General features: G+C 40.2%; 1 protein-coding gene across 2 annotated transcripts in view; it reads right to left on the minus strand.

Annotated features, from left to right (window-relative positions):
- The window catches only part of LOC104555273 (solute carrier family 12 member 7), a 57,422-nt gene that overhangs the window by 30,321 nt on the left and 4,099 nt on the right, over positions 1-23,002 (minus strand). For both annotated transcript variants that reach the window (XM_061996195.1, XM_061996196.1), the window contains exons 2-6: positions 10,647-10,741; positions 8,362-8,484; positions 3,475-3,621; positions 2,686-2,740; positions 561-691 (exon numbers count right to left, since the gene is read on the minus strand). In XM_061996195.1, coding sequence (XP_061852179.1) covers positions 561-691; positions 2,686-2,740; positions 3,475-3,621; positions 8,362-8,484; positions 10,647-10,741 — 551 coding nt within the window. The remainder of the gene's footprint in view (positions 1-560; positions 692-2,685; positions 2,741-3,474; positions 3,622-8,361; positions 8,485-10,646; positions 10,742-23,002) is intronic.

The raw sequence follows: 23,002 nt of genomic DNA on the forward strand, positions 1-23,002 counted from the left end.
GTAATTTCAAGTTGGTACAAAACCACTGAATTAAATCTTAACATTTCCAAAGTTGATTTCATGGGAGTTTTTTTCTGCAAAATCTACTGAAATATTTCCTATACATTTTTTATCTCCAGTTTATATCCACAGTTTGGTCCTATACCTTTAGGTTTGAAATTTTAGGTATGTCTTACTAATATTAATATAGCTTTCCTTGCAACTCTGTAGGTGTACAGACATAACTTATGGCACCTTTGGTATTCAGAACATGTTATGAAAAGGTGACAGACGTAGTGCATCTGGTCCAAATTTAGTAGATATCACTTAACAAATCCTGTTGGTTTCCATTTTAAGCAGAACAAATTTAAATCAGTTTTTATTTTTGTATTGCTGATCAGTTGGGTTTTTTTTTACTTTTTCAAACAGTCACGAGTAAGAGCAAACACTGACATACTGGAATTACAGCATCAGAACATCAAAAATTACCTAACTAGAATGCATTTTAGGTCATGTGCATTCCTCAGCAACCTCTCAAAACAATCCAAATAAAAGTAATCTTAAGATGAACTTGTACTTACCAATAAAATTTCAATGGTACCAAGAATGTACATTGCTCCTGCAAAGGTTGTACCCAAGTAGAAACAAAGCCCCACAGCTCCCCCAAACTCTGGTCCTAAAGATCTTGAAATCATGTAGTAAGAGCCTCCAGCTGTGAATTTAACCAAAAAGACTCCAGCCCTTTAGATTAAGGACAGCTGTAGATAACAATAATTTTGATCATTCAATCAACATAATCAAGATAACTACTGCATGTATCTCCATTGAAAAGTTAATTCACAAACTATATTCCATGCCTACACCAACTAGGCAGTGAGAATGTATACTGCCAGGTGAATATCCCCATATCGTTTTCTGGAGAACCGAAAATAAACACCAAGGAAAGAGGTGCTAAACAAGCTAAACAATCTAAAAGTAGATCATGAAAATGATACACAGGTATCAAGAGATGTGAATCAATCTTTAGTTTCTAACCTCAAGCCATTCTCAATCAAGTAATAAGCTTCCAGAATAATTTCTTTATGAGACAGAGACAATACAGAATTCGTCTCGCTAATGTATGTTCTTTTTCTTTTCTATACTTGAAACCATTACCATTCTCGCTGCAGGTCTTTTTTTCTTCTGCCATTTAAGAGCGTTAGGTATAGATTTTTCTGGTCTGCTCATATACTATGCACCTTGCCCCTGAATTTTTCTATTCTTCTCACTCATCTTCCCTATTTACATACAGACTTTTTAAGACATAAGCTACCCTCCCCCTCAATTGCCACTGTACCATTTCCCTTTCAATAAGGCTCCAAGTTTCAATCCCCTATCTAGGCTTCCCCTCAACCCTCTCAAGGGATGCTCCTCTCTGGTTCATCCTCTCTTAAATTCATGTTTGTTTTAGTAAGGACCACTGAGGAAGAAAGATGAGACAGAAAAAGGAAGTGCTTTATTTTAAATAGATACCAGCCTTGTGTAAAAGCAGTCTGCAAATAAGAATACACTTCTGACCAAAGGGCAAAGTCTGAAACTGCTTTTCAATATAAACAAACAAGAAACTAACAAAAAAATATTTATGATGCATCACTAATTCTTTTACTAAATATAATGCTGAGCATATAATGGCAAGAGACAAGACCTGCTGCTCAGGTCTCTTTCAATCTCAGGTTCCTATCTACGCTTTCTGTTTCCTCCATATATTCCAGCAGAAGCTAAAACTGGCACCAAAAAAGCGTGAAACCAAAGTCCTCTGCAGTGTAAGAACTGCAACCTTTGAAGATTTCTGTGACACTCAGATGTTGAGCAAAGCCTGTACAGTGAACTTCGAAAACATGAAAGGAGCAGAGCATTTTATCTGGCTGGACATTGATTAGAATAATTCAATTTCATTATAAAATATGAGAATTTGAAACAGAATTTTCTGTTGTATTTATATCTCATAATGGTACTGTATCCATGAAATGTAATTATTCCAATCCCCGAACAAGCTGTAGCTTTTGCCCGACAACTTCTGCATCAGTTCTGGAACCCCCTACTGAGCTGGAGAAGCTTGGCTGGAGGAGTTACTTTATCTTCACATGGCAAATTGTTCAGTACTCATAAAAATGCCTGAACACCAGTATTATAAATCAACATGTTGAGAAACTGAAAAGGGGAAGAGCCTCACAGGCTGATTTCCCATTTAAAAAAAAAATCTGCTTCATAACTCGAGGAACAAGTTAACATGAGTGTAACCTAGAGTGTTTACATAAAAATGATTTTTGACAGCAGACTGGGCTGTTACTCTTGCAGAAAACAACATAACTAGCCCCAGTGTTTAGAAATAGAGTCTAGGCAAATTCAGAAACAACAAAAAAACCAAAACCAGCCTTATTTGTAAAGAAATCTGCTTTGCATGAAGACAAGTCTCCATTAGTTCAAATTATAACATCTTATCTTTCATTCAGACAGAATCAAATGATCGCCACACAGTTCACAATTCTCAGATCCAATTAAAAGATTGCATCTCACCTTAAGAAAAATATTTATCAATCAGTTACAAGAAAATATGCACCCGACAAAAGCATTACTTCTGATGTCTTACTCTACAGTGGTTTCTTGTCCCAGCTTTAAACCTCCATCATTTGACCATTCACCATTTAAGAAAAAATTCTTTATTACCTGGAACTACACCATTTGTTGCTATTGCACTCATTGAAATTGCAGTTAGCATAGTCTGTGGAAGGATGAAAGAGAGGAAGTTTAAAATACTGAAAGTTTTTTGAAAGATAGGGGAATACAAAGTGATCAAATAAAACTAGGGATTTGTTTTGTTGTCGTGGGGTTTTTGTAGTTTTTTTAAGTTGTTAGAGCAACCAAAAGCAATCGTATCTTTGGTTAGAGATATCCATGTAAATTAAGCAGTAGATTTTTCAGCATGAGTCCATTAATTAATGACACGACTAATGTCTGAGACAGTCTTTAAAATAAACTGGAAGAATACAGACCACCAAAGACATTCACTATTCCAATTCAATAGTAGTCACAAACTGATACAGTGCCATTGTTATGATAATATCATCTACTGGTGGTCTCACATTCCAAAATACTAGTTTAGGGGCATAATGCTATGGATTGATTTATAGTTTATACTTCAGCTTGTTGTGAAGTTGGGAAAAGCAGAACAGTTCAGATTTCAATGTCAATCATCAAATATTTTCTAAAAGTTAATTTAATAAAATTCCATTCTAATACCCCAAAGAAAAGCTTAGCATGATCAACTCAAAAGAAACTCCATACAGGCTATCATGACACTCAGTGCACACACACATATATACATATATACCATGTCTCAGTTGCACTGATACTCAACCATTATGGAGAAATCTCTCTCTGCTACTCATATATTCGAAAGCAACTGTACTCTCATACCACAAGATTGACCCATGGGGAAGAAAAAGGTTAACTTACACAAGCACAACACATGAACACAATGATGAAAGACTCGAGAACTCCAGCTGTTCCCACAATCCATGTTAAACGTAAGAAAAGGATGACTCCCAAGATGTTTTGTAAGCAGGGCAAGTACACGCCAATAAAAGTGCCCATCCGTGGAACCTGGAAATGAAGTCAGAACATTAATTCCTTTGCACTAAACAATACCAGTCCATTAAGCACTTTCTTCTGCAAACACTTATCACAAATGCTTCACAAACAGAAGTCAAGTGAAACGGAACAACAATTTCAGCGTCCAGCTTCAAAAACATCAATAGGCTATTTAGGCAGAAAGATCCCCTATTTGTGATGGCAAACTCTCTTGTTCCATAGGAATTTGGATGAAACCTTCGAAAGGCCAATGTCACACCAGTCTTCAAAAAGGGCAAGAAGAATGACCCAGGAAACTACAGGCCGGTCAGCCTCACCTCCATCCCTGGAAAAGTGACGGAACAACTCATCCTGAATGTTATCACTGAACATATGAAGGATAAGATAGTTATCAAGGGGAGTCAACATGGCTTCACCAAGGGGAAATCCTGTCTGACCAACCTGATGCCTTCTATGAGTACATAACCAGCTGGGTAGATGAGGGGAGAGCAGCGGATGTCATCTACCTTGACTTCAGTAAGGCTTTTGACACTGTCTCCCACAACATCCTCATCAGAAAGCTCAGGCAGTGTGGCTGGATGAGTGGACAGTGAGGTGGAGGGAGAGCTGGCTGAATGACAGAGCCCAGAGAGTGGTGATCAACGGCAGAGAGTTGAGTTGGAGGCCTGTGGCCAGTGGAGTTCCACAGGGATCGATTCTGGGGCCAGTCTTGTTCAACATCTTCATAAATCACCTGGATGAGGGGACAGAGTGTACCCTCAGCAAGTTCGCTGATGACACCAAACTGGAAGCACTGGCTGATTCCCCAGAGGCTGTGCTGCCATTCAGCGGGATCTCGACCGGCTGGAGAGTTGGGCAGAGAGGAACCTCCTGAGGTTCAACAAGGACAAGTGCAGAGTCCTACATCTGGGCAGGAACAACCCCATGCACCAGTACAGGCTGGGGGTTGAACTGCTGAAGAGCAGCTCTGCAGAGAGAGATCTGGGAGTCCTGATTGATAATAAACTAACCATGAGCCAGCAATGTGCCCTCGTGGCCAAGAAGGCCAATGGCAGCCTGGGATGCATCAAGAAGAGTGTGGGCAGCAGGTTGAGGGAGGTTCTGCTCCCTCTCTGCTCTGCCCTGGTGAGGCCTCATCTGGAGTCCTGTGTCCAGTTCTGGGCTCCTCAGCTCAAGAGGGACAGGGAAGTGCTGGAGAGAGTCCAGTGCAGGGACACCAAGATGATCAGGGGACTGGAACATCTTTCATACAAGGAAAGGCTGCAGGAACTCGGGCTGTTTAGTCTGGAGAAGAGGAGATTGAGGGGTGATCTTATTAACATTTATAAATATCTAAAGAGTGGGTGTCAGGAGGTTGGGACATCTCTTTTTTCTATAGCAGATAGTAACAGGACAAGGGGTGATGGGATGAAGCTGGAACACAAAAAGTTCCACTGAAACATAAGAAAAAACTATTTCACTGTGAGGGTGAGGGAGCCCTGGCACAGGCTGCCCAGAGGGGTTGTGGAGCCTCCTTCCTTGGAGGTCTTCAAGACCCACCTGGACACGTTCCTATGCGACCTGATCTAGGTGAACCTGCTTCTGCAGGGGGGGTTGGACTAGATGATCTCTAAAGGTGCCTTCCAACCCCCACCATTCTATGATTCTATGATTCATAGGGGTAGGATGCCCCTTTATCTGTTGACTACAAAGACTTACAAACTGTCTTCTGAAATGCCAGTTACAGACTATCATTGAAGAGAAGTTACTGCCATAATCAATATGCCAAATACTTTTTGAAAAACGCTGATCACCAATTGGCCAGCAGCTGGCCCACAAAATGATATTCGATAAGAAGTGTTTCCAATTTTTTTGTTAAATAGACAAGGCATTACGACAAGGCTCGCAGAAATTCAGAGCTGACTACAATGGTATCTTTCAAAAGCTGCAAAACCTGCCACAACAGAGCATATCTGTACTTTTTGTTTGCTGGTGAACCCAGGTCAAGACACACACGAAAGCATTCAGGCTTCATTGGTGAAGTTCCATCCCTCTACACTGAAGAAATTACATGTTGAAATACTCAACTTAGAAGCAATAGTTACACACAACACATTTTCAGATACAGAAGCTCTTCTAAAATCATAACTCGGGCTGTGAAAAAAGGCAATTCACTTAAATAAACAAGTAAACATCAGTGCTTTAAAAATAAAATTATTAAGAAAATACCAAGTTTCCACGTACTTATGAGGAATCAGGGAATGCCACTTAAGACTCCAGCCTTTACTTGGCCAATATCCAGGTGCAACATCAATGCTATTATCGTGATTATACTATTAAAAACGTTACTTAGCCAGGCTACTACTGAACCAACACTTAATTTCAGACACAGAACTGAAGAGACCCACACATACGAATTGTGCTTTCAGGTCACCATATGGTGCTCAAAGGAGATGAAGTGCAAGTGAGGACACGCTCTTCACCTGGCCAGTCAGCTCCAGAGGGACTAAAACTGTGCTGCATTAACAGAAACCTCTGCACACCAGCTGCACAGAGGAAAGCGAGAGTTCATCAGTGTTGGTTCTCTCATTTGTCAAGCTGTATCTTTGGGTGAGGAGAAACAAACAAAGCAGAAGCACAACAAAATACAAGGAAACCCAACACACAAACAGACGCAGAATAAGCAAAAAGCTAAAACAAACAACTAGGCTTTATTTCTTGCCCTTGTCCGTTGTCCTGGTACCAACTTCCTATGCTACTCAAGTCCTAATGCAAAGAGTTCTACTGCATACATTCAGGAACCACACCATCAATCTCTTTTCCAGTCAAATGAGCTCCAATTCTACCCTTACTTTCAAGCATCTTTTCACATCTGTTACTCTGCTCTGTGCTCCTTTCCTTTTACTCATTCTTACGTACTTCTCCTCTCTCCACAGCTCAGCACACAAACTCAGCAGCTGCACCCCTTCTCCCATACAAAGACAAGTGGCTCTCAGTACTCTCCTTTTCCCAGAATCTAGCCTACATTTCTTAGTTTCAGTCACCATGCTCAACCAGTTCCAGCTCACCGTGGTCCTTGCCTGGGAGTTTCTCTACTTTGTCAGGTCAGTTGGTTTTGATGCCAGCTTTCTCATTCTGAAACAACTCTTGCTGATAGGGGCATCAATCCAACATCTTGTTGCAGACTCCAACTGTTGCATCCGTTCCATTCCTACGGAGGCACTTTGAGTATCCAGCAGGTAACACTGAATAATTCAGTTGCTGTCTTCTAGCAAGTGTGTTTAGGGATGTGCCAAACAGAGCCTTTGCCTTTCCTCTCTACTGCTTCCTGACAAGTGTCATACTTTCGAGGTATGCCAGAAAATGTTTTCTTAGAATGTATCCGTTGAGTTTCAAAAATACTTACTCCGACACATAAAAATGAGAAAACTCAGAAAACCTGCTGCCACGTTAACAGGAGCACATGTACTTATGGATTTAACAGAGTGATCTGTTTCATCTCCAGCTTTCTTTGAATTTCAACTTTAGGTAAAAACCCAGCCAATGAAAATGTATTAATCTACCAGCACACTCTCTTTCCAAACTCTACTGTATCCTCACTGGAGGTAGACAAAATGCACTGATGCTCACACAAGGCCAGAAGGAAGAAGACAAGAAAGGGGAAACTCGGTGTGCAGTTGTCATTGAAGCCCATCCAGGAACAAAAGGCCACGATTATAGTCTTAAGTACCAGAGACTTCAGAATTCCCAAAGGACAGGGAGGGCCTAATTGCCACTTAAGGTCCCAGACAAAACAGACCAGGCTACTCAGCTTCGGGCAGAAAAGGAAAATTCATTTAATCTGGCTCAAAACATAAACCAAAACATAAACCAGAAAATATCCAATGGAAAAATGATACTGAGTAGGGCGAATGATGTAAGTGCAACCAGCCCTTTAAGACCACTTTTCCCTCACCCCTCCTCTCCTAACAGGCTCAGAGCCCTCAGCCCGGTGCGGTTACCTCCTCTCCTCATAACCAGCACCAGGGGCAGGGAATGTGGGTTATAGTCAGTCTTTTCTTGATGTCTCTTGCCGCTTCTGGAGAAGTGCTCCTCACCAGCCGTCCTCCCTTGCTCCAGCTCAGGGTCCCCCACACCCCTGCACAGGCTGCTCTGACTGGGCGCTGCAACTCCAGTTCTTCTCCTCCAGGTTGGAGTCCAAACTGCTTCCCTCCTCTGACCCAGTCGCTCCCTCTGTCACAGGGTCTCTTCCTCTTGCTGTGGGCTGCAAGGGTGTCTCTGGTCTGGCATCGCTCCTCCTAGTTACCTTTCCTGAGTCCAGGTCACCTCTATCTTGCCCTTCCCTTCCACTTCCTCCCATAAACTTCAAATTTCCCTTCTTAACTAGTGCTGGCCGAGGTGCCACATTGGCCCAACCAGGTCAGAGGTGGGTCTAAACCCCAGAGCCAGGAAAAAAGTCTGAGAACTCTTTAGCAGGCCTCATTGCAGCCCTCCCCCCCGGCTTTGTTACCAAACAAAAGCTGCTCCTCACAAACCCAGGACAGCTGTGCATTTCAGGTCCAAGCTTTGCACATGTTTTATCCAAGGCTTTTACAGCAAGGTCTTGCTAAAACATGCTAACGTTGAATTAACACATCCTATTGCAAACACTTCAGTTTTAAATACAGTATTACAAATCTTGCTCCTGCTTTTATGCATCCATATATTTTCCTTTTAAGGCTGAGAAATGCTTCTCTTTATGGCTAGCTTTGTCTCAATATGAAGTTTACATACCTTGACTTCCTTTCGCTTGCTGTCTTCATCTGCTTCATGTTCCACCACACCTTGAGTTAGATTCGTGTAGTTTGCGAGTTTATTAAGAAGAGATGACACCATGGGATTACTATCCATTTCTTCCTGTTGGGATTTTAAGATTATTGCATTTATTAAACAGTTTTTTTAAAAGGCACAATTTTATAATACTCCTTTGAACACATATTCAACACGTCAACCCCGATTCACTCAAAATTCAAAAATGAGCATGACAAAACACTAGACAGTTTTCAACCAACGAGAGTTCAGTTTAACGCTGTGTGGTTATCTAGCAACATTTCTTTCACTTTTTTACACTATCCTGCAGTACACAGCTTGTACAACTGAAATATAAGGGAAACGTAGAGATAGGCCACTGTCAATTACAAAACTTCATTCCTATCCCAATATGGTTTTCAGGGGATTGTACTGGCAGGGGTGAGTCATTAGGACATCTTTCCAGCATCTTGCTTGTATCTAGAGAGTAGCCTCAAATTACTCTCTCATGCACAGAGTTATTTGAAGATGACTCTCAAGCCTACAGTTGCAGGCTTTCGTATTTTATATTTAAACCACGCACACTATATCCAAAGAATCAATTTGTTGAAAATACAGACATACACACATTCCACACATTTAATGTTACTTGACACAGAAGTCAGTTTGTCTTTCTTTAGTCAAGTATCTGTCACTATCTGTTTTTGCTTTAAAACATGACAAAATAATAAAATCCAGGAGAAGCATATACAATAAGAAGATCCCAAGAAAAGCAGAACCCGAGAATTCAGTTCAGTAAACAAAATCAAACATAGGAAGGAAGACAAGAGATTAGGATTGCAAAACAGAAAGACAAGAAGTAGGGCTTCACTGACTTGAGAGATTAGGTCATGATTATCACGGTTATAATAGCTGAACTTAGGTGCAACAGTTTATACCAAAAATCAAACACAACTCATCTGAAAACATAATAAGATTGTAGGAAACATACTATAGAATCTATATACTACCAAAAAAGATTCACTACTCAAACAGCAACAGTGATGAAGTCACTAGGTTTTCAAGCCGACACCGTGGTGGTGTAGCCAGAGCTACGTAAAAGACAGTCATCATTATACCGTTCTCAGCTGCGATTCAAAATAACTGAGGAAAGCACATATTCAAAAGAGATCAGGAACAACAAGAGATTTGACCAACAGGAACTTTGGGCAGGGCTTTACAGAATACAGCTTGGAAGAGATAAATCCCATGACAAAGCTCCACTACCATGGTTTCTGTCAACAAATAGTACGACATTCCATATGTGACAGAGACCAGTAATGACCAACACTACTTACAACATCCTTAGCACAATCTTCTGTAAGACTTAGCAAAAAATAGTAAAAATACATCATTTGCATCATACAGAAAGAGGAAACAGAATGATCATGTCCTCTGTGCAAAGATACTTGTGAGGAAGAACAACAGGGTGTAAGAGGACAGCAATAAAAGAGTAGGCAGAATGCAACAGCAAGATGGCTAAGAAAACAATATGAGAGGACTTCATTGTTAACAGCAAGCAACAAAGCAACATCAGCTGATGCTACTAGAGCAGAAAAACCTAGGTTAAACTTTACTAAAAGTACTGTTTTGTTGCAAAAGTGGCACTTGAATGTACCATGATCAACATCAGGCTTTTTCCTGTAAAGGGGTACAATAATTTGGTGAAGGAAACAGATATTAAACTTGCATGATAAAGCAGACGATCATGTTAGAAAGCAGAAATAGCTATGGTACGGTCTACACTGAAATTGGACAATATAACTTAAGCCATGGCCTGTCACAGTTTGTTTTCTAGTTTTGCTGCTCTGAGACAAATGTGTCTCCTGTTCAACATATTTTCTAATCCTTTTAAAACTGGACACTGCTTTGTTCAAACCACGAGATTTGATTTCCAGTAGCTTTCTCTAGTGACAATTTCTAGATCCTAGCCCAAAGCTTTTAAATGCAAGAAAGCTTATTTCGTATCTTCACGTCAATGCATATTTACTGTTCTTGACTATAAACGACAACACAGAAAGAAAATTAAAAATTTACCTCTTTTAATTACACCATCCAAACATTAAACTGGAATGTTAGCAAGAGCCAAGCTACTTAAAATTGATTCAAGTTTATTTTCCCCCCACCAAGTTTCAAGAGAGATGAAAAAAAACCCAGAGGTTTGCTTGTTTTCATTTTACTACCAGAGCCCCAGCTGAAAGTGAGATATGCTTTTGGGGTAGTTAACTCACCTCAAAGAGAGCCATATTCTTTCCTTCATATACATTTCCTCTGTCCACCTCTGCACTGTCAATAAACGGACTGCTCTCCCTGGCGATTCCATCCCCTGGGGAAAAAGTGCAAAAATTATTAACAAAAAGGAAAAGAAAAAGGAAATAAACCAGACAAAGTATACCATAAAAGAAATAATCAGAAGATGATGGTTTAAGGATTGTTTCTAGATAACACTGGAGGTAGTTGCCAAACAGTCTTTGTCCCAAATAAATGGACTTAATGTCCATCTGCATTTAAGGAAATTCAGTTTAACAGTCTAATTTTTATATAGTGTTCTGCCTCTCATTGTTATAGAATAGTAAGTAACAACTCAAAAGCAATTGATACTAGACCGTCACATAAACCTTCTAGGCAACAACAAAAACAAACCCCAACCTACCTTCTCATTAGTTTACTGATTCCCTCAAAGAAAACTGGAGTAGTAGAGGCAGGAATTTATGAAAAATCAGTTTTAAAGGAAGTATTTTGTAAAGGGACTCTTTCATGACATGCTATGCTGTATTCTATTCCTTACTGAAATATCCATCTCATTAAGCTGAAGCTCCCCTGACCTGTTCTGGCACACCTCTCAAAAAAACACAGCATCACTTTCAATGCTTTCCAGCCCACACTATACAAAAGATGTTGTCACAACATTGGCATTTCCAAATCATCTCAAGTCTTTACCTGCCACCTCTTGTCTGCCTGTGCTTTTCCCCTTATATCCACGAGTTACAACAACAGCATCAGTCTCTTCCCTACAGAATGAAGGGATAGCTGATAACAAGTTGTACCCTTTTCCCTTTTATCCTCCACTCTGCCCTCTCCAGAACACTTCTCCCCAGAACAAAGCTCCTGCAACCAGTCTTAGCATAAGGTATTATCTTGGTTGTAACAAGGGCAGAAGCAACACATCCCTCAAGCAACACGTGATTTACATCTGTGATGGATCTTCTACCACTCTCCATACCTCCCCTGCCCAGTACTCTCCATAATATCACTATACTTACTGGTATCATGACATATAAGCCACCATATGAAACTCACAAGATAGCTATTGTCCATTAGAGCTCTGGAATTCATTCCATAATCCAGAGAATTGTTAATGAATTCATCCACATCTACTGTTCTTATCCAATGTACTTCCTGCTATTCCTACCATCCAGCTTTCATTTTCTGGTTTCTCTACACTTTACTATTGGTCCTCCATTCCTTCATGTCCTACAGCCTGGGCAGGTCTCCCTCCTCCAACAATGCCTTATGCAAGGGGAGCAGAAAAACCCCTGTGAACACAAAACAATCTCCTTCACGGACTAGCATGGACACATGGGGCACTATCTAGAACTCCTTTGGAAGCATTGCACTTTCTTCTCAAGGTATCTGAAACACTTATTCTTTTAGCTCCATTCTGTTAAATGACCACGTAATTTTCACTGAAGTTTTAACAAAGCATTCACTACAAGGCACGTTCTCACGTTACAATAAGGTTCTTAATATTTGTCTCGCTAACACCCGCTAACGAGAGAGTTCTACTGACTCTCTCTCTTTCCAGCTGGTAGCTGTACTTGTTCACTAAATATTCTCCCTTTGGTATCATTCCAATTCCGTAAGAAAGGATTGCTCTTCAGAAAGTGAGCAGGGGAATTCAAAGTCTTGCTCTGCGTTCATACGGAATGTCATGTCACTGGAGCTACTCTTTCAGTGAGCATTGTTAGACCAATTAGAGCTTCAAAAGGGTAGCCAGACAAAAAATGTGAATTCGTACTCACTATTCTGAGGTTAAAGAACATCGTTTTGTCTAACCAGTTGTGGAGGTAAAAATCAGAATCTCAGCATTGTACATTAAGTATTTTAAATTGTAGGTACGAGAACAGTGACGTCTTTCTTTATATGCTTGTATTTCTAAACAAGCAGTTACTTGGCATTGCTCCAATAGGAAAAGGTCAGAGCACAATGCCTCCAACAAACAAGCTTTGCCAAAAGCACCTGACAGATTTCAAATGGAAAATCACTGAACCTAGGTTTCCAATTCTTCAAATCCTTCTTCAGTGTTCCCAATTAATATTTCACCTATCTTAAAGGTGCTAGTCTTTAAAATAGCCTTTCACTACGAGACTCTGTGGAAGTCTCCCGTTTCTTTAATGTACTTGTCACTTTCCCTACTTTGTGACTGTTTGGTAGAGTATTTTTACAGTTTTTTACATGATCAAGGATTATCTATTTTAGCTCTATTTGAAAGAGGATTAATGGTGAAAAAGCGACCACAAAAATGTACTGATAAGTACTGACTCATCTGCAATTTGTTGACTAATCCTACAATTAAGAACACCTTTGAACAAGCCCCTCTGAATTCTCAGCTTTTTTGTCAATAAAATGTTATTGACTGTAAAGTACATAAACAATAACTTTGGAACTATGCTTATTTAATACACTTAGTAATACAGTGAGCCTTACAAACATGTAACTCTAAATGAGATGTGTTACACCATCCAGTAGAAAGAACTAGTTTTAGGATCTCAACACATACTCAACAACTATAGTGAGGTTAACAAAACAAGCTACTATCCCAATCTTTAGCTCATCTGGGATAGCAGCCTCTTTCGTTCTTCAAAAGAAGGGATTCTTAGAAAAACAGAACTAAAAAAAAAAAAAGACGGGATTTACACTTGACACAAATGCTGTAAATATGACCTCAGGTGCATCAAATGGAATTGAGCAAATAGGAAAAACTATTTCTGTTCCTTCCACTTGAGGTAACATGGAATCTAGAAACAGGAACTTCATTCCAACAACTACTAAGTCTCAAACCATTTACACCTTTTATGCTTTAACCCTATTCTGTTGAATTCTATGAGGAAGCTTAACGATAATAACATAATGGAATCATTTAAGTTGGAAAAGACCCTTAAGATCATAGTCCAAGTGTTCCCCCAGCACTGCTCCAGCTACCACTAACTCACATCCCTCAGCCTCACAGCTACATGGTTTTGGAATCCCTCCAGGGATGGGGACTTCACCAGGGCCCTGGGCAGCCTGGGACAGGGCTTGACAAGCCAATCACCTTTTCTCAGTCAACTCAAAACTCTTACCAGATGTAGAGGGGAATTAAACACAAATGTCACTTTAGACATTCCTCTAAGATGCATATGTCTTATAATGTTTTCTTTGTCTTATGACACACACATAAAATCCACCTATTGGTGTGCTACTTCATTCCACTCAATATAAAGTGATCAAAGCCGAAACTCTAGAAACAAATCTGTTCCCCCTGCCCAAAGATACAGTTTTTAAATAATTCTTACTATATTTGTTATCTGTTGCAGAATATTCACATACCACAGCCAACTCTGTGCCGTCTGATGGACCAGTGAACAAACTGAAGCTGTAACAAATGTACTTTTCCTGGAAGTCCATCTGATATTTTCTGTGTGGATAGGACATGCAAAAACTCTTGATTTCTACAAATATTAAAGCACTGTGATGGATTTAGCTGTATTTACATGAAAATTACCTGTAACAAATTACATTTTCTTTTCTACATGAGATATAGAGTTGCAAGTAGAGAAGGCAGGAGCCATGTCTCCAGTTTGGGAGGTAATAATCAGTGTTTGCATGGGCTATCACAATACGCACTCCCAAACATCCCAGGCCACCAGCTCCCAATGCAATGCAGCCCACACAAGTTAACACAAACAGTCCCAGAGTGCTAGCCTCACATTCAAAGCTGCCAATGTCACCCGAGGATTTCTCACTAACAATTCCAGAAACCAAACTAAACTTATGACAGAAATGTGTCTGCATGTCACAATTCAAAGCGTTGATCATAGAGGCAAAAGACAGCACTTTTTTCTACTCCATTCTCCTCTTAAGTTCCAAAGCAGTAAAGCAGTAATGCTCAAAAATGTTGACAGGTAGAATACTTTGAGGTATGTTACCAGTTAAAATTTTCTGTGTCAATCAAAATTGGTCTATTTTATACAGCGTAAGACAGAAATTAACAATACAGCTTATATGGGCAGAAGCCACCTTTTCCATCATAGGTGGCCCTCTCATTCCCCTTTTCCACTCGTTACTCATCCATTTGTGTCCCTGATTCACACTGTCCCTCACACAGTCAGAAGGATTTATTATAAATGCAATAGTGGTGTGTCCTTAATTCTGCGTTGGCAGAGTTATTTTGGTTTTGTTTGTATTTGTGCTGCTGCTTTTCACACAGATGAGTCCGCGGGCTCACTGCACAAGTGCTTGTGCTGTCACTGGAGTCACCATCAGTGTAGGGATGAGCAATCAGTACAAGCAAAACCACTTCCTCAGTACTGATGACAATATCACAACATCGGAGAAATGTAGTGGTTGGTTTTCCCCCTTTCCCACCCACCTCTGATCCCCCAAAACAAAAAAAGTAAAGTATGGAAATAAATAAAAAAGCATTACAGATCCCTTGTTTTAGGGAAAGCAGAAGAGCAGGGCTTGGGGTAGAGAAGGAAATGGTCGTTTAAGTGATCATAAATTTGCACCAGGATGCCTGTTCAAGAGATTGTTCAAGAGATGAAGGGCAAAAATATTAGAACATCTAATCTGATTTCCTGCCTTTCCACAGGCTGCAGAAATTCATTCCTGCATTGTACTCTCTAACTTCGGAAAAGCATACTGAAATCTGACTAGTGTATCTTCTGATGTTTTCAGAGCTGAAATAAGAAAAAAAAAGCCCATTATAAAGACTAAGGGGTTTTTTTAACTACTAGGAAAAAAAAAAAATCTCAAATTATTTTTTATTTCTATTTAAATTTGTCTCTTTTCAAACTTTTAGCTATAGCATCCTAGTACACCTTCCAGATTTAACCACTTGTACTTGGTATATTTTCTCTTTGTGGGTAATTATACTTACCAAATAATCTCAAGCTGTTAAGTTCATAACACGTTTTCCCAACCTTGAAACTGCCACAAAAAATCATCATCTCCAGTTTCTAACTTATGCAAAAAAATATTTCAAGCTTTAGAAATAAAATACAGCCTTCTAACACTAGTCTCTGTCACGCTATTTACAGAAGTATAATCATCGCCTCTGTGCATCAAGGATCAGGCTAGCCCTCTTTACCACAGCATTAAACCAAGATCATGCTATTCTATTCCAGTCTGACCCCTAAATCCTTTCCAGATTCACTGCTTCCTCCATGTCCCACACTACATTATTGTTCACATTCAAGACATGTTCCTATTTGCCTTTGTATTCAAACACATTTTATCCAAAAATGCAAGCATCTATGTCTCCTGTCATGCTGCAAAAGTTTAATGTCTACACGGCAAATGATTACAGGTGGTGTTCAAAGAAGTGAGAATGATCTAAAACTTTTTAACCACAGAGTCTCAAATAAGTAGCTTGACTATGATAAGGTGCAGCTGTTCTCTAAACAAGTGCATGTGTAAAACTAAAAAGCTTGGCTTCCGTCTAAAGCTGAACGCAGTTGAGAATGGAACTTCACAAAAAAGCCCTAATCTTCTGTGGTTTTCAAAGGCCAACTCTTACTCATAGTCCACGTACTCTGAAGCAGGTTCCAGCTAGCTAGATGCCGGTGAAAAAAAACCATCTTGTAACAAAAACTTTGATAACAAATATTTTCATTTAGCTAGTATTTGATCACAACAAAAACAAACCACTCTGAATAGAGACTATCAAAATAAGGTAATTAAAGAAAACTCTGACAATCTTAAAAATTTAATTTCTTAACACTCCTAATCAAAAAACATATAGAAGTATCCTTTAGACCTCCAACAAAACTCAAGTTTCCAAAAGCCACTATCTTGCTTTAATACAAATTATAAAAAGGCACAAATAACTGTGTCTCAACACATCTTGCTACTGAATTTTTGCATCTGATGGGTTTTAGAATTGGGTGCAATTTCCTTTAAGGTTGCAGGTGATCAGGCTTTTTAGTCGAGTGCCTACATATACTTACTATATCACGAATCCTTACATTATTTGGGGGTTGGACTAGATGGTCTCTAAAGGTCCCTTCCAACCCCTACCATTCTATGATTCTATGATTTTTATCAGTGACTAGCACAATTTTTGTAGTTATCTTGAAAAGCAGAACAAGGTATACTTAAACTCCTTGTAAATCTCTTTACATAATGGAGGATTCTACACCAATCATGTACCTCATCGACATCACCAGATTTTGGATTTTCTTTACTCAGGCTACTACTACAAGCAAGCACAGCCTACTTCTAACGAAAACACATTGCAAAAGCACTTTATAAAATCTTTATAAATATCTGAAAGCAGAGAACCTGCTATTTCAGTAAAAGAGACCTTAGGACCAAAGCATTGTCTTTTAAAGAGACTCACTTGGATTTGGCCCACTTTCTTCATAATCTTGTTCACTCATGATTAAGGAAAAATCCAGTCATTCCCCTCTGCTGATTCTTCACGTATCAAGAATTGCAACAGGAAACTGACAGTTGCTTCATCCCAGCTTTGTGTAAGACCTTAAATCCTGTTTCTTACTAGTATTGGATTAATCCTGAAACAAGTGATTAAGGCCTCATGCAGTGTGAAGCATGCACATGTTGCAGACAAACTCCATGATGGCCACAGAACTCTCTAAGGAGAACTAAGCTGAAGGATTTCCATCAGGAATAAACACCATGCTTAGTGAAACAGGCAGGATCAAGTTACTAAAACATCTCATGTATTTGCCCAATATCAAGTACACTTAAAGTTTTCTTCTATCAAATACATTCACTTTAAATATCTTCACTAAGAAGGTCAGTATACATTATCAACAAGTAGTATTAACCTATTCCAAAGCGTGAACCACCATTACAAAGGCTAATTTTACGCTTCAAATACATATTAGCAAATCTTGAACAAGTGAACTATAAGTATAGCTGCTAAACGCTAATTTTAGGTAAGAAGATCTCGCATTATTTGTACTAAGATGCAGCAGAGAAGCTTGAAAATGTAATTCCAATAATTTTGCAAGCATTCTTCTCAAAAATAAATACTTTGAAATCATAAAAGGGTCCTCTTCAGACTGGATGCATAATTTGTGAATTCTTTCAAATTATGTAAATCACTGTTTTCTAGTTTATGCATTAATCTATTTTACACATTCTATACCAGCCTTTAACAGGTTCACACAAACATTTTCGATTCCATTAAATGGATATTACAGCTTAGAACAGACTAGTTCTTGTGATCAAATCTCAGAACCACACCACAAATCTACTTTTCTCCGTGACGCTACCACTCATGCCATCAGCACGATCAAGTGAGGCTGAAAAGGTTGAAGGCACCTGTCAAGCCCATTTCCCAAAGTTCCTCCTTCCTGGAACCTCCTCCAGTGCTTACTATACCCCTAAAAGAGCTGCTTTAAACTTGCTGATGCTGCAAGAAGTCCAATTCCTGTATCTCCCCAGTTTGATGTTTTGGGTTTTTTTTTTTCCCCAGGGACTGCTGCTCCTCACTAGTGAAATAAAGCAGCTTGTGGTAAGTCCTCAGCAGACGTTCCACAAAGCAAGGCAGGCCAGCAGAGGAAAAGGGGGAGGGCAAGCCGGGGGGTGGTTTATCTTTGTGTCCCTGTGAGTTTGTATCAGCACAGTTCTACAGGTAACAAAGCAAAGTCGTAACATTTTCAAGGCTGTGATAAACTTCCCTTTCTAAAGCTACAAGAAAGACATGAAAGCTTCCTATTTGTCAATATTGAAATTAATCTGCTAAAAGGCTTTATTGTCTTCACAAGGTAAACTTCTAGGAATATGCTTTTAATTTTTAAAGGTTTCAAACTTCTGTGCCCCTTGTCAGAACACAAGAACTGGGACAAGTTTTTCGTTGCTTCTTCCAGAAGGATCTTTTCTCCTCCAGAAGATACACACGAATTTAAAAAAAAAAAACAAACCCCCCAAAAACTCTGTTTTTGCAAAGCAGTTACCACTCAAACATCTGATCTCCCAAAGGCCCACAGAGTAATTTCCTAAACGTGTTGCATGCTGCTTATTTTTGGTTGCTGTGAGTTGGCTAAAGGATAGAGCTAATTAAGGTATCTAAGTAAGAACTCTAGCTGTTGAAATCAGGAAGCAGCTTAGAATATTTATTAGAATAAATACTACCCAATTGACACAGACATTATAAGCCTTGCTTTCCCATGGTTGTGATTCAAGACCAAAGTTTGCAGGAACCATCTTAAAGCATGCATAATGCTAAGTGCTCGTGAATCCATTTCTGAAGATTACAGTCACACCTTTAAAAATAAGCAGGTAACACTTTTGACGCCCTAAAACTCAAGGATGTCAACTTTGAGGGTTGGGAAGCTGCCAAAGAAATAGTTATACCATTTGTGTAAAGTGAGGTCAGGACAATGTAGCAAGAACTTCATGTTGCACAACTTAGTGCATCAGAACTTGATCCAATTTTGCAAGTACTTGAAAATTTGCACATGAAGTCAGAGACACTGCAGTGTTCATAAATGTTATGTAGCAGGTTGACCTTGACTAGCCAGTAGGTGCCTATGAAGCCATCCCTCCTCAACAGGCCAGGGGCAGAAAATACAATTAAAAACTCTGTGGATGGAGGACAGGGAAAGTACTCAGCAATTACCATTATGGGCAAACCAGACTTGACTTGGAGAAATTTATTTATTTTATTCATTATTTAGTTGGCAATTAATAAGAGAGTGGGGTAATGAAAATAAGAACAAATCCAGAAACACCTTCCCCCACCCCTCCCTTCTTCCCAGGTTCAACTTCACTCTCAACAGGGAGTTGAGGAATGAGGTTGTGGTCAGTTGATTATGTGCTGCCCCTGCTAGTCCTTTATGCTCTTCCTCATCTTCAGCCCGGTGTCCCACCCATGGAAGACAGCCCTTCACAAACTTCCTTCCTACATGCTGCAGTTCTTCCAAGTCCTACTCCTGGATGAGTCCTTTCTATGGGATACAGTCCTTCAGGAACACACTGCTCCAGTGTGGGTCTCCTCACGGGGTCACAGGTTCTGCCAGAAAACCTGCAGTGCAGACTCTCTATGGGTCACAGCCTCCTTCAGGGTATAGCCACCCGATCTGGTGTGGAGTCCTCCATAAGCTGCTGAGAGAATATTGACTCTATGGGCTGCAGGCAGACAACTTGCATCCCACGGTCTTCACCACAGGCCACAGGGCAATCTCCGCTCTGGCACCCAAAGGACCTCCTCCTACTCCTTCTTCACTGACCTTGGTGTCTGCAGAATTGTTTCTCTCATTCTCACTCCTTTTACCTGCTGTTGCAGAGTTTGGTAAGAAAGGGTGAAAGAAAAAAAAAAAAGATAAAGCCAAGATCAACAATGGGCTCAGCTTTAGCCATTGGTAGGTCTGTCTTGGAGCTCCTTGCTCCCCGTAGTTCTGCCTCCCTTCCTTCAGCAGTCCAGGGGGACAGAGAACAGGAGATGAGGTCAGTTCCTCCCTGTTGGTCTCCGATGTTCCTGCCTCATCCTCAGAGAAGGATGACGACTCATATTCTTCCCCTGTGACAACGCGGGTCCCTCCTGCAGCATACGGTCCTTAAAGAGTCCTTCCCCCAGGCTGCAGCTCCTCACAGGCTGCTCCAGCGCGAGTCTCCTCCATGGCAGCACAGCTGCAAGCACATTCTGTCTCCCCACAGTCTCAGACCCTCTGAGCACAGCCATCCCTCTGCCATGGGATCCTCCTCAGCAGCAGGCGGATCTCAGCCCCACTGTTACCCTCCGTGGGTGCAGGGCAACGGCCTTCATCTTGCCACAGGATGCAGGGGGGGTGTCTCTGCTCCAACATCCTCCCCTCCTCCTTACTTGCTAGCCTCAGAGTTGGCACAGTTGCTTCTCTCTCATCCCATTCCTTCCATCACCTCTCCCCCACCTTTTCCAACTTCTCAAAAAGACACCACAGAGGCACCCGACTGGCTCGGTCTCACTTAGAGGCAGGGTAACTTTCAAGCAACTTCTTACAGGGGCCACCACTGCAGCCCCTTCCCTGCTACCAGAAACAGCTCCACACAACCCCCACATGGGGAGGTTCTGATATCTTCTCACAGAATTCACGTCTGCAGTCTCCCCACTAACAAAACCTTGCCAGTGCGCTTCACTATGGATTTTTCTTTAACTAGGGAAGGAAAAAATGTTCACAACCACTGCCAAGAGCAATAATATCTTCTCCACTGAATTTGTCTTCGCTGTCACTACCGTGTCAAAGGTGTAAGGAGACAAGGAAAACGTGTTCCAAATCTGAAGTACTCTTATTAGCTTGGGGCAGGGGAAGGTAAAAGGAAACCTGACAGGAGCTACACCATTAGCAGAATTAAAATTCTGCTACTTGGTGTCCAAACAGTTAATAAAACCATCACATACAAATAACTGTAGTACTACAAATTGCAGCATGTATGAGAAATGCTCTTTGTTCAACCTGTACACTGAATCAACTAGCAAAATAAATACTGCCTGATTATGCATAAAATATGACACAAGCCACAAAACAGTTGTGTAGAAAAAGCCCAAATTTGGTAGGAGAATCCATTTAAATGAAACAACACACTTGGTTAAGCTTTCATATTGCTGCTCAAGACTCAGAAAATAAACCCCTTGTGATATCATTCTATAGTTCATTAGTCCAGGGAGCAAACAAAAATAGTGCTAATTGCTTTCTTGCCCATGCTTTTATATCTATTTAAAAGAACAACACAGTTCAAAGATGCAGGAAAAAATATCCAGGTCAGTACTGCCAAAAGGGGTGGTTTTCTGTGTTGGAGTGGAACACCACTGTTGTTCTGCAGTAAGCTGACTCAAGGATATGAAGCCTCATAGAACAACTTCTTAAAAACAATTGTTTTTCTGTCAGATCTAGTTTCCTGTCAATATAGCTCCCTAAAACAATTCACAAGCAGCAGTACTGCAGAGACTAGAAAGACTTCTTTTTTTTCCCAGCAGCAACGAATAAGATCTGCTATGCCGTAGCAAACGATATCCCTTACCAAAATCAGCCTTCAGGATACTTACCTGGGAGCTTTTAATGCAGTAATAGTAATCTTAAAAACATAACAAAACATTACAAGCCAAGTTCTGTTACGAAAACCAATAGAAAACAGTCACAGCCGAAGACCTTTACTCACCATATTCCAATGGCAGCACAAGTATTACCAAAGTATTACCACCCAAAGCAAAGTCAGTGCTGAGAGATTTAAAAAAAAAAAATCTCAGCAATACTTTCATTACAGGATCAGAGAAGTTACAATCATGAGGGTCAACATCACTGTATTAGATGTTGAATACAGTGGAAATATGTGGAATATTCTACTTTAATGTTGGGTTATGACTAGGATTATTTACATTTAGCTCTTAGGCAATAAGTACAGCAAGAGAGGGTTAGCATTTCATTCACATGAAATCGACACAATGGAGTAAAAACTATTCATTTTAAGCATCTAGATCCTCTCCACAAAAAAAAGGTCAAACTGCTACAGTCTGAAAGAAACAACTGAACACTTACAAAATGCTATGTGACCACTTACTTGCCTCACAGTGAGGTTTACTTATTTTATTAGCCTTGACTCTGTCTCCTTCATCTGCCTTTATTCTCAATAGCTAACAGAAACGCTAATATTCAGAGAGACATGTATACTAAACAGTGAAAGGATCAATTACAGCACCTCAGCCGGGCTAAGCACACGTCAGAAGTCGACCTGGACAGCCAATGCTCCTCGGAGCAAAGAAAATCGCTGTATGTAACTCCCATGCCTGTGATCAAATGTCAGATATGCATTTATCTGCAACAGACGTAATATTTTGCTTTCCAACATTTTACTACATACTATGACATTGAGGTCATGGGGGATGACAACCAGTGTGGGTGCTGAGAAGGGAAATCCTGTCTTACCTGCCATGTTCTTTGAAAGACTCAACAAGCACATGGATAATGGAAACCTAATTTATACAGCCTGTCCAGACCTCCAAAAGACTTCTGATTAAGTCCTCCCGTGAACATACTTAAGGAAACAAGGCAGCCATAGAATAAAAGAGAAGATATTAGATAAGCCACAGGTAAATAGCTAAGTAAGAAAAGAGAAGACAAATATTGTCTGCTTTCCAAGACAGAGATGGTTACTGAAATTCTGCTGGGACACACGCTGTTCCACACACCAAAAAATCCCAGCAACAAAAATAGAGAGACATGAACTGACCAGCCATGAGACAGCTTAAAAATATTTTAAGTTATTTAGGATAGTCAAGGCACAGGTCAACTGTGGAGGGCTGCAGATCTCCAAGACCGAATGAATGTTAAACCATCAGGAAAATTCAATGTAGATTCAAGAGCAGATACATATATACACA

This window comes from Colius striatus, chromosome 5, assembly GCF_028858725.1.
Source record: "Colius striatus isolate bColStr4 chromosome 5, bColStr4.1.hap1, whole genome shotgun sequence".
NCBI classification, from domain to species: Eukaryota; Metazoa; Chordata; class Aves; order Coliiformes; family Coliidae; genus Colius; species Colius striatus.